This window comes from Pipistrellus kuhlii, unplaced genomic scaffold, assembly GCF_014108245.1.
Source record: "Pipistrellus kuhlii isolate mPipKuh1 unplaced genomic scaffold, mPipKuh1.p scaffold_m20_p_15, whole genome shotgun sequence".
NCBI classification, from domain to species: domain Eukaryota; kingdom Metazoa; phylum Chordata; class Mammalia; order Chiroptera; family Vespertilionidae; genus Pipistrellus; species Pipistrellus kuhlii.
In genome coordinates, this window is record NW_023425460.1 from 9932820 (window position 1) to 9945126 (window position 12307).

Genomic DNA, 12307 nt, shown 5'->3' on the forward strand with positions numbered 1-12307 from the left:
AGGTTCAGGAGCAAAAATCCCATTACCCAGGTAAATTAAATATTTTAATTAGCTATTAATTTGCAAAAATATATTTTACATTGTTAAGTGGAAAAGTCCTTTTTTTTCTTCAGATTGACAGCTAACTGCACGATCCGGTATATACAATAGCATTAAGGTAAGAAACAATATATGCAGTGTTATATTTGTTTTAAATGTCGCAATGGTTTTGCGGCTCCCAGGTTTTTTTTTTCCTTCGAAAACGGGTCCAAGTGGCTCTTTATGTCTTAAAGGTTGCCGACCCCTGGCCTAGGCCAACACCAGCACCCAGAAACCTAGACTCAGAATTATCAATAGAAGTTTCTTTGGCTCCTCCTTTTCTTGCACCATTTTCAGTGCATCACCAGAGCCTGCTGGTCCTCCTGCACGTCTCTACAGCAACCCCACTAGCCCTCCCCTGGACGGGTGCCAGCGCCTGTGAGCAGACCCCTCTCCCAGTGCTTCCTGTGCTGACCATCCAGACCTCCCACAGGTGACGCTTCTGATGACCCTGAGTTCACCCCCCCTGCCCCAGCCTCACTTCTTTCGCCTTCTATGCCCTCCACCAGCTGCCCCCCCCCCCCCAACTCTGATCTGCCCTTCACCTCTCCCAGGCCACCTGGGCTTCCACCAGGTGGGCCAGTCCCTCTGTGCCCGGCCAGATGCCCTGAAGCTCTGGAGGCTTCCAATACCCACTGAGCTACCCCACAAGAGCACTGGCTTGCGATTCAGATATCCAAAGCCTTCTGCCTTTTCCCGAGTTTTCACTTCTCTGCGGGAGGAAAATGCCAAGCAACTTAATCACAAGAGCTTTGATGTGTTTCAAACGATGATAGCCTGTGATAGCTGCCTGCCGCCAGGCCATGGCCGAGGGCGGGGAGTGTGGGTTTGTGCAAGCCTGACTGTATCTGATTATTTTCCCTCCCTTCACATACTTGCACACACACACATAAACTCACATGTGTTCACACACACACTTGCTCATACACACAACTCTCATTCACTCACATTCACTCATACACACACACACACTCACACACATGCAGCCTTCACTTCAAAGCACTCGGTATATTTTCAAGAAATGGTCTCACTTGAAAACATTAAAAGTGACACCAGGGTGGAGTGAAGCTTTGTCCTTCACTAATACACCTGGGCAGGTCCCTGGGAGGCAAGTGGTGGTGAGACCACTGCTTTTCAGCGGGGAGGAAGCGTTCCAGCCCTGACACTGCCACCTATTCTTTAGTAGGCTGATATTTCTCAACCAGCTTTTCATTACGCGACTCCTCTCCATGTGAGACACTTCTCCTAAGAACCTCCCTCCCATTCACCGGAATGTCAATACCACGGATATAACCTATCTGTGTGTCTATCTAAGCTTTACACATAAAAGGAGAAAGACACTTTTCACCCCTCGGAAACGGCGTCCACCCCTGGGAGTGAAGCCTAACAATGCATGCTCTTCTAGACCAGCGCTTCTCAAAGTGTGGTCCCCGGAGCACGTGGAACCCGCCCCCTCTCCCTCGCCCCCTCCCACTCCCCCCCGCTGCAGTGGGTTGAGGGTAGGGTGCAAGATTTTGCATCAGATGACACTGATGCTGCTGGTCCAGGGGCCCAACTTTGTGAACCACTGGAAACTGGGCGTATATTGGAGCCGGAGAGACTTGGGCTCAAATCGCTGCTCTTCTGCTTAGTGACCGTGGCCCTTGGCCAATCTCTGTAACTCTGTGAGCCTGGCTTTCCCTGTCTCCAAATGCAGCAACTGTCTCCCTCGTGCACTACTGTAGGATAGACGTGTTCAGCCGCGGGGGAGGGAAGGGAAGGAGCTGCAGGGCCGGGATGATGGGGCAGGTTAGGCCTCTTCCACCTCCAGAGAGGACAGTGGAGTGTGTCAGGGCTGAGGGGCCTGTCATGAAGGACAAAGTGCAAAGTGCTGGAATGGGCTCGCTCACCAAGTCCTCCCAGGTGGCAAGGGCCCTCCTGGCACCAGAGAGGAGTCCGTGGCATCAATTAGGAGAGAGAAGCAAGTGACAGAACTCATCAGTCTAGTACGTGTGGAAAACAGGAACCCTTCCAATACCGGGAAAAGGATTCAGACCACACCAGAACCACCCTGAGGGCTGGTCCAATGGGTTTCTAGGCCCCGCCCCCGAGCGTCTGACAGCAGGTCTGGGTGGGGCCTGAGAATTGATGTCTCACGGGTTCCCAGGTGCTGCTGCTGGTCCATGGCCCCACTTTTGAAACCAATGCCCCACAGCCTCTGGCAGACGGGCTCCCTATGGCCGGTGCCCGAGAGAGGATGGACTGTCCGGTGCTTGTGGGAAGAGGATGGCAGGACCGAATCCTGGGCTGTGGCGCCCCTGGGCTAACTGAGAGCCTGCGACCAGGGCTCCGGGCCACTGGGTGGGCCTGGCTTGGCGATATGTAAAAGCCACAGCCAGCAATTCGGGCTTCTGACAGCAAGAGACAGGCCTGCTCTCCCCACCGCCGGGCGGCCAGCAGGAGGAGAGTGGCTGGCATCTGCTAAAGGTTTACTAGACACCAATGTCACTCACTTTATGTAATCATTTCAGTTACTTTTATTTTCACAACTTTGAGAGAAAGATACCATGGGCCCCAGTTAAGAGAGGGAGAAACAGATGCTTTGAGAGTTTCCATCACGCACTCAAGGTCACTCTGCTGAGAAGAGAGGAGCCTCTCTGAGTCGTTGGGAGTTAAAGGAAGCAAGCTGCCTGGCCAAGGGGGCTTTAGAGGCACCTCAGGCCAAGGGCCCATTCTGGGCTCCTCCCATCAACGGTCCCACCAGTGACACCCTGTCAGCGTGGCCTCCTCGCCTCCTTAGTTCTGTCTGTCTCTGAGCGCCCACTGTGATGCCAGCTGGGGACGGGACACTAAGGGCAGCCTCCCCACAGGCCTGCTTGCTCCATCCTACCCTCCTCCAACATCCCAGCTCCAGTCGGACCACACGGACTTCACAAAGGCCCCTCTGACCACATCCCTTCCCTGCTGGACTGCTCCCTGCTGCCCTCAGGGCCAAGGTTGGGCATTGTCCTGAGCAGGGCATTCCACACCCTGCACGGCCAGGCCCCACTTCCCTTGGTGGCCTTCTCTCCCCACGGCCTTGAGTGTTGTGCTCAGCCCCGCTGAATCACTGCAGTTCCATGGACACCACCCTTTCCTGCCCTCAGATCTTGGTATATGCTGTTCCCTCTGCCTGCAGCAGACCCCCCCTCCACCGTTCCTGGCCATTCCAGCTCACCAGTCAGGGGGCTTGGATACTCTGTGCGTCGCCTCACCCTGATGATGGCAGGGGAGGCACCCCCTCCCGTAAGTTCTTTCTCACTTATTACGGGTATTTTCAAACGCACACAAAAGTAGAGAGGACAGTCCAACAGACGCCCTGAGAACCATCACTCCATGGCAATAATTATCAACACAGCCCGTGCTTCTCTTCACAGTGTCCCACCCGCCAGGCATCACAGTCTGTGCCCCGTGTCGCAATGCAAGTTCCTTTGGCCCGGACAGTGCCTCCACCTGCCCCTGCCCCGGCCTCAGGCTGTTAGCCCAGGTCTTGGCCCAGAGAAGACCCTTAACCAAGAGTCCCCCTTTGTTGAGCATTTGCTGTGAATTCAGAGCGCCCCTGGGAGGCACAGGCTGTTACCGCCTCCATTTCCAGATTGGAAAACAGACGCTCGGGTTGCACAGCCGGCCAGGGGTGGAAAGTAAGCCAAGGCGGCCTAATTCGGGAATGGCGCTACCCATCGAAATAGAGTGCGAGCCACAGGCGTTATTTTAAATTCTCTAGTAGCCACTAAAAAGGTGAATTAATTTTTATAACACGTTGTATTTGGCTCAGCATATCTAAAATATCATTTCAATATGCCATCCATATAAGGCATTATTAATGAGCTATTTCACCACCTGTTCTACATAGTATGTCTTCGAAGTCCTGTGGGTTATACGTACAGCGCATCCCGATTCTGACTACTAGCCACGTCTCAAGTGCTCAGGAGCCACTGTACGACCAGCACAGCTAGTGGTCACCTCCCGGACAGTGGCCCCAGAGCCTGCCCTCTCAGCCACTTCGCTACTTAAATGAGTGAAGGAGAAAATGAGAGAACAGGACTCCCAAGGACCCCTGGCCTTGATGTTTCCTTGGTAATTAATAATGCTTAATAGTTGATGGCCCTTTAGAGTCTCCGTGCCACGGAGATTAGTCTCCCTGCCCGCTGGATGAGAATTATGGTGCTAAGAGGGGCCAAGCGCCTGCATGGACACACTGCTGCAGACGGCCGAGCTGGGCCACAACCCCGTATCTCTGGACTCCAGGTCCAGTGCTCTGCGGGAAGTGGGGCGAGGCTGCCCCTCAAAGCAGGACTGTCTGTGTGGCAGAGATGACTGCTCAGACCCCAGGCGGCGGCTATTGGGACGGAGGCTGCAGAGCCTGTGTGGGCTGGGCCCCGGGGGAAGTGGTGCCCTTGGGGGTGGCAGGCCAGGCCAGGCCCAAGGAGAGGACGGGGCCCATGTCAGGTCCTCTCTGGGAAAGAACTCTGTCATCCTTCAGTCTCAGTTTGGCCACAAGAGGCTGAGGACAAATTGGTGGCAATGAAGCCATAACTTACCTCTGAAGGCCTCTTTGTTCTTGGCAAACAGAGGGGCCGTTAGTAATGGGGAAAGCAGTGGTGTGCAGACATAAATCCCAGCTGCAGGGCTGGAAAACAGCGTGGAGGGGACCGGGCCTCCGGGAGCCGGCAGGTTAACCATGTGCCAACAGTCACGGTGGGCTCAGGCCTGCGTCCATCCATGTGCAGACTGAGCCATGCCTGCCCAGGCTGTGGAGGCACCCGGGGACTTGGTCACCCTCAGTGGCCCTAAGGAGTCCCACCTGCTCTGGGAGCCTCCGAGCCCCCCGATCTGTCTGTCAAATGAAAAGGGTCGCAGAGCACCCGGGCTGGAGCAAGCCCCGCCGGGCACTCAGGCCCAGCTTGGGACAGTCAGCGTGAAGCTGCCCTGGGAGCATCCCTTCTTCCTGCTTCAAGATGCAGGTGTGAGGCCATAGCTGGCAGGCAGTATTCTGTGCAGCAGTGTCTACGCTGGTTGCTGGTCGTGGGAAGTAGAGCCGAGAGCAAGTCCCAGCCTTCTGTCACCTGTTCCCCTGGGATCTGCCCTCCTGCCCGTCTGCTGCTGCAGGCTCTTACTGAGGCTGGCTCGCAGGGAGACCACGCCAGGCCAGGGCCGGAGAAGGGCAGGCAGGAACAGGTGGATGGCTACTGGAGAGCCAGGTCTGAGGATGGGAGGGAAGAAAAAGAGAAGGCCTGCCCTTTCCTCAAGCTGTCGGAAAGAATTCAGGTGGGACTGAGCAGTGACATGACACAGGCCCATGGAGGCTGCCCCTCGACTATGGTCCAGGTGCCACCTTCTGAAGGATGGCAAATATGTGCCACCGTATGGATGGCCCTCTCTCTTTCCACCCACAGCAGCTTCTACCAATTGAATGCAGCACCCGGCCTGTCTGGCTTCACGGTGCTCTTCAGGCAGCCATCGCCAATCAATCAGCGTTGGCATGTGAGAGGAAACCCATTTGTCATCCTTTCTAAAAGCCCCAAAGCACATCTGTGCTGGTGGCGGGAATCAAATAAAGCTATGCTAAGTGCTCTGGGACTTCCAGAAGTTTCTGCCCCCTTCCCCCGCCCTCACACACATCCCCTGTCTGCAGGTTTACATCCTGAGTCTTCCTTCTCATCGTGTTGTTTGCACTGGGAACTGGGTCCAGGAGAGTATGTCGCTGGACACTCATAGGAAGTGTCCTAAGGCAATTGTCCCCAGATTCTAAGCTCCAAGCCCAGGCCGGACACCACAGCCTCAGCAGCTCCACCCTCTAGCCTCCTGCTCCAATGAAAGGGGGAAGGAGGGAGAGCGGCTGGGGTCATCTGTGAAAATCGGAGAAGACCTGGGGGTGAAGGGCAGTCGACCTGGCACCCAGCATGGACCTGGAATAGACCAATGCCCTGCAGAATGGCCTCCCCGAGTCACTGCAGGAATTTCCGGTCTGGCCATGACCTCAGGCCAAGCCCTGGCTCCCTGCTCCCTGGCCCAGAGGCAATGAGATGAGGGGACAATCCCCCACTCAGAAAGGTGTCCCCTTCACGGCTGGCCCCCCGACTCCATCCCCCTGGGGGCTCGCTGGTGTTCCCTCCAATCTCAGTGCAAGCTCCTTGTCACCAGGAGGTGCTGGCTTTACTTCCCAGTTTGAGAAATGCATGGAGACCAGCAGCAGCCTGGGCCACCTCCTCCTCTGCCCACCAGAGGGGACTCGCCTCCAGCAGAGCGGCTTCCTCCCCAGGACCGGCCTGTCCACACCTGGCCTAGGACCACCTGCCTCTGGCGCCTGGGAGCTATGAAAAAGGACCACCCGGCCACCAGCCCAGGCTCCACAGTGAGGGGCTCTGTCAGTGCCTGGGACTCAGCATGTTTGGGAGGAGCCCACCGTGATTCTTGGCTCTCTAGGGTTTGAACCCCACTACCCGAGAGTAACGTCCATTCACTCATGTATTCCACGAGTACACGTTGGGGCTTACTCTGCTGGGATCAGAACAGGGAAGCAGAGTGCAGGGAGCAGAGGCCTGAACCCACACTGCTGCTCTGCACCTGAGCTGGTCTGGCAGCTCTGGGCCTTGGGTCTCCTGGGCTGAGCAGCAAATAGCAGTCATGCCAGCAGCTACCGGTCACAGGGAGCCCCTTATACCCTTGATCTCCTGCATTCCCAAGGATGTGAGAGGTCTCCCTCCGTCCGACAAACCCCCAGCTCCCCAAGAGAATCATTAGCTTAGAGCAGTAATAATAACAGCTAATACTTACAAAATACCTCATATGCATGCATTAAGCTCTTCACATATAGTACCGTTCTGTCTTCTGACCTTTGAACCACCCATGGCAGGCACTCTTATTGCTTCTATTTTATGGATGAGAAACTGAGGTATGAGACCACCCAAGGCATATGCTCACGATCCCATCCTCTATGTTCTTGGTCGCTGCATCGTGGTGCCTTTTGAGCTTGAGGCCAAAAATGCCCCCAAATGCCACTCCCTATCCTTGGGGGTGTGGTAGAGAGGTGTGATGGGGTGGACACCGGCCTGGTGGCCTGCCAGCCTGCCATCCTCTTGGCCATCAGTCTGACCTGCCCACATGCGCCAGGCTGGCCCTTTGCTGCCTAGTGGGCGGAGCAGGGAGGCCTGTGTGGGCAGGGGTGAGAGGCCAGGGCCAGAGCCTGCATCTGTACGTGAGCAAGCAGCTTCTCCTGGAGGCCTCACCAGCTCCGTGCATCAAAGCCCCCCGTTCTGGGACAGTCGGACAGAGCTGCTACCTCAGTCTCTGGGTGGGAACATGGGTCAGGGAATCCATCACCCAGAACCTTCTCTGTAGTCTGTCATTGCTCTGCTCAACCAAGAGGCCAGGGAGGGAGAGGAGGGCTTCTGTGCCTGCCCCGCTAGAGTCCAGACAACACATAAATTTCTAATGGTCAGAAATGTGAAAAGAACATGAAACCAGCCCAAGCAGCTATTAGTTCTAAAATGATGTCAACACATCATTTCTTTCTGTCATCAAGTCAGAAAAGAAAACCCGGAGTACCACAGGAGGTTGGATGGGGGTCACCCAGGATCCAGGCTCAGAGCCCCCAGGGCCAGAGGCCTCAGACCTGCACACTGGCGCACGCTCCTGACCCAAGAGCTGCAGACATCTTAGCCTCATCCCAAGCTCCTCTCCTCCTCCCGTAGTGAGCATATTGCCTTGGGTAGTCTCAGACCTCAGTTTCTCCTCCCCTGCTCCCTCCTCCTTCAGGCAGTCAGTCCCTTTTCCAGCTCCTTTGGTCAGAGCTGGTCGTGTCACCGTCCCGCACACCCATTCCCCAGACCCACACCCCTGCAGTGGCTCTTTCTCGATGGTGGTGAGGGCCCAGGGACGGCCTGGCCTTACCGGACACGATGGTGTAGCCAATCCCGCGGGGACGTCCTTTGTCCTGGTCGATGGCGGTGATCACGCGCACAGTGGTGCCCTGGGTGGGAGAGAGAAGGGGCTTGAGTTTGGCTGCGCGGCCCCCAGCTGCTGCTCCCTTCCTTTCTAGCTGCCCCGGAACCCACAGCTTCCCTCTCAGGTGGATGCTGCAAGGCCAGCCGGGGGAGGAGACAATAGGTGCTCAGGCCTCAGGTACCCTCCTTGCCCCTGGGACATCCACTGAGGACCCCAGGCAAACACCGGTGTCCTCTGCAGAGGCCCCATCTTCCTGATACTCTCACTTGCCCTTCACCTCCCCACCTCCCACCATTTGGTGAGACCACCCAGGAGAGGAGAGCTGATGGAGGAGCAGCCAGTCGGGGTACAACAGATCTGACTTCTATTTCAATCACCCACCCAAGTGCTGTGTGGCCTTGGGAAGGCTGCTGCACCTCCCTGGTCTCAGTATGTCCCTCCTTAGTATGAATAAAGCATAAACCCTGGGACCTTGTTTTCACTGGGACCTGAGAAAAGAGGAACATCAATGATCAATTACTCTAAGAATGAAAGCACCATAAGTCCTAAACGCAAATGTCTCCAGGGATGACTGTGAACCATTGCCCATCCAGCACCACAACCGGCAGTTCCTACCGCACATGGCTCTGCCCCACACCCTTTGTATGGTCCTTGCAGCTCTAGAGGAGGAGGGGCCAGGAGCCGGGACTACCAGGACGGGGATGAGAGGGTCCCTGCTCTTGGGAGCACATAGTCTGTGGCAAAGGGTCAAGGGCATATGCATGTACACTACATGCACATGGGGTGCAGAGACACAGATGTCCACCTGGAGGAGCTGGCAAAGGATCCTACATGTAGCAATGTTTAGGGTGGAGTCATAAAGAATGAGGAGTCTGCCAGGGAGAGAAAGTGAAGGGGGAGGCGTTCCCGGGAAAGGATACAGCATAGGCAAGGGCTGGAAGAGCCGAACTCTCTAGGAAGAGATCCATGTGAACGGGCACCTTCAACCGCCAGTTGGTTGATTAACTGAGTGAGTGAATGAATGAATGAATGAGAGGATTCTGATATCACTACCACTTGCTGAGTCACTGGCTCAGAGCAGCTTTCACTTTGTCCCCAGGCCCTAGCACACCGCTGTCCAGACAGCCACGCCTGCTCTCCATGCCGGCCTCAGGTCTGGCCCAGGCTGCAGTGTCCCTGCACGGAGGACAGCAGGATAGCCCTGTCCCTGTCCCCTAGGGCAGTGTTTCCCTAACTTTTGACATATGTGTGCCCCTTTTATAGTTTTCGTAACGCTGAGTACCCCTCGTACTCATGAGAAAGTAGAATTAGGCGCAGCTAAGCACGGTGCAGTGCATATCCCCACCAAACTCCGGTGCAACGCGTACCCCCACCAAACTCTTCCCGTACCCCTGGGGTACGCGTACCACACTTTGGGAATATCAACCCTGACATCTTCTTATAATGCCACTTCTTCAAAATAGACTCGCCCAGGCTGTGGTATTGGGTGGAAGAGCCACACTCAAGGGGCCAAAGAACCGCACGTGGCTCAAGAGCCGCGGTTTGCCGACCACGGTTCTGGGCTGTATCCCTGGGCTCCAGAAGATATGTAGAGATAGCTGTTGAGGGGCAGCATCGGCTGGGGAGGTGAGATGGTGGGCACCCCTCCTGTGTCCTGGCAGTGAGACCAGGAAGAGTTGGGAGGGAGGCACCTTGCACCCCAGGGCCCACCTCCAGCTGCCAGGACAGGCTTTCTGAACTCGGGGACAGCTCCTTTTTTACAGCCTCATCTGGCCTGGGCCACACACGTGTTCTGGCATGAGGGTCCCGGGGCCGCCCCTGGTCTGCTGTGGGGTTTGGGGTGGGCACTGCTGGCCTGTACAAAGAGGAGACTTAGTGGCCGAAGAACCCTCAGTCCTCATAGCTGTGCGTGGACCCTCCCTGAGGGCACCCCTGCACTGGGTGGCAGGGCTCAGAGGGGTCTAGCAGGCAGCCCAGCGCCGGGCCACCAGGAGGCTGGCTCCCCGGGAAGAGCCACACCTGAGCTTCTACAGGGTCAGATCTAAACGGCTCCCGACAAAGTTCGGGGTTTCATCTCTTTTTGGGTAACTAAATCCATTTTTAATAAAACTCTGAGCTTTTAATACAAGTGCAGCCACGAGGACTGGCAATGTTATGAGAAGGAATTAACAGGGAGGAAAGGGGGCTCTTGGGAACCCACGGATCTTGTTTCAGATTATATTTTCAATATACTGAAACTTATTTCCAAAGACGGGGAGACGGGGAAGCAGGCCTCCGCCTGGCCCGGAGCGGGGCCCCTCCCTGGGGGTGCATTGAGGAGAGCAGGTGGGCAGACTCAGGAGGGCTGGGGGTGGGGCTTCCCCCGACATGGGCATCTTCTCCTCATAGGAACCCACATTGTGGGGAGGAGACCTCTGGGGAGGCCCCCAGCAAGGCTGAAGGTCCATGCACCCGTGGAGTCCCAACTCCTTGTGGTGGGAAGAGCAGTACAGCAAGAGGGCTAGGGTTTAACTGCCTGGGCTTGAATCCTTTGAGTTACTCTATCTCTCGCTGCCTTGTTCTCCCCATCTGTAAAATGGGTATAATACCAGTCCCCACCCCTCAGCAAGTGACACATGTAAGGCAACTCGGGAGAGCAGCAAATGCTAGGAAAGTGCCTGCTATTCACGGGGGCCCAGAGCCGCTGTGAGCATCCTTAGCAAGCTGAGGTGCTCTTCCTGAATGCACGTGCCGTTCCAAACAATGATAGCAAATGCAGACTCCCCAGCACCCTGCGTGAGCAATCCCCACCCTAGAGGCAAGGCGTTTTCTGAGGGAGCACCTACTCTGTGCAAAACACGATGCTGGGCACCCAACACAGGCTCTCTCCCTTCTCCTCACAGCCTCCACAGCAGCGAACGGGCTCAGAGGGTCAGGCATTGCTTGAAGTCACAGGTGGGTGAGCGTGCCTGGGCATGGAGGGCCGTGTTGGGGTGGACCTGGGTGGGTGTGCCCAAGCAAGGGATGGGTGAGGGCTGAGAGGCAGCCTCACTCATCCACCCATGAGGCTTGCAACCAGTAGGGTCCTCAGGGCAAAGGCCAGGAAAGCTGAGGCTTCTCCAGAAGGAAGTGGCTTCCCTGCTCTCAGAGGCCTGCCTCCTTCCAGAGACGCTGGCCAGCAGGCAGCTGAAGCCAGCACCTGGGCTCTGCCTGCTTCCATCCTGGTCCCTCCCCCACTTTCCTCCTCTCCCCTCCCCTTATTTCACAACAGGATTAAGGACCTGGAAGGGGAGTCTCTCAGGAGGGGGAGGTGCCCTGGGGGGGGAGCCCGGTAGGGGCGGAGGGGACTTCCGACAAGAGCTGCCACAGCAGATTGTGAGGCAGAAAATCCTATTTCTCAGTTCTTAATTCCAGTCAATTCCAGTCAAAGGGCTGATAGGCATCGGCCGGCAGTAATTTGTGCAGTTTATCCGCTCCTTTCACCTTCTATCGGCCCTTCACTGACGGGCAGGCTGACATGCCGCTGCTCGAGTGAGGAAATTAAAATTTGATGCAATAATCCCAAATAAGAAGGATTTTATTAGGTAATATATACACTTTAGATGAGGCATGCTGGCCTGATACTGTGATAGAGAGAGGGCATACATGCTGGGAACCGCAGATAAAGCGGGAGAGTGGGTCAGGGTCTGAATGGAGGCCCCGGCCAGCTGAGGCGAGGCGGGGAATGGGGACGCCTGGGTCCCCCTCCCGGGAGGCTGAGCAGGCCGTGGCGCTCCTCAGCCCTGGCCGGGTCTAGGGTGTTCTGCGTTCAGTCCGGGCTCCACGCTGTGTAAAGGGACGTGGAGGGCCTGGATCGAAGCGCAGAAACCAATTAGAAACCTGGAACATCAGGCTCGGGAGCACGGAATTGGCCTATAGCGGAACAGCCGTGCAGGAGGGCTGGGCGCTGGAGAGCTCCTTTCCCGTGGGGGACAGAGAGGAGAGGCAGGGGTGTGGACTCAGAGATGGCTCTGTGGTACAGGGGAGCAGGGAGAGCCCCCAGCCCCCAGCTCAGTAAGAAAGGAAGGCTTCTGTGTCCTCGTTGGGACAAAGGGACAGCCCAGCAAGGCAGAGAGATCTCAAGATCCCTGCGCCTAAGAGAGCACACACCAGATGTTAAGCAACCAAGCATGAGGAGAGAGGCGCCCAGGGAAGTAGGTGTCCCTGTTTGCCTGGCCTGAGGGTCACCCTAGCCGGGGCCTGTGGGATTATCTGGGAGGAGAGGGTGTGGCTCAGCACAGGGCCC

At 56.4% G+C, this 12307-nt stretch overlaps 1 protein-coding gene across 3 annotated transcripts in view; it reads right to left on the reverse strand.

Annotated features, from left to right (window-relative positions):
* The window catches only part of CDH23 (cadherin related 23), a 387029-nt gene that overhangs the window by 213162 nt on the left and 161560 nt on the right, over positions 1-12307 (reverse strand). For all 3 annotated transcript variants that reach the window (XR_006741668.1, XM_036438196.2, XM_045581750.1), the window contains exon 9: positions 7990-8068. Coding sequence is in view for 2 of the 3 variants with exons in the window: in XM_036438196.2 (XP_036294089.1) it covers positions 7990-8068 (79 nt within the window). In the remaining variant the exon portion in view is untranslated. The remainder of the gene's footprint in view (positions 1-7989; positions 8069-12307) is intronic.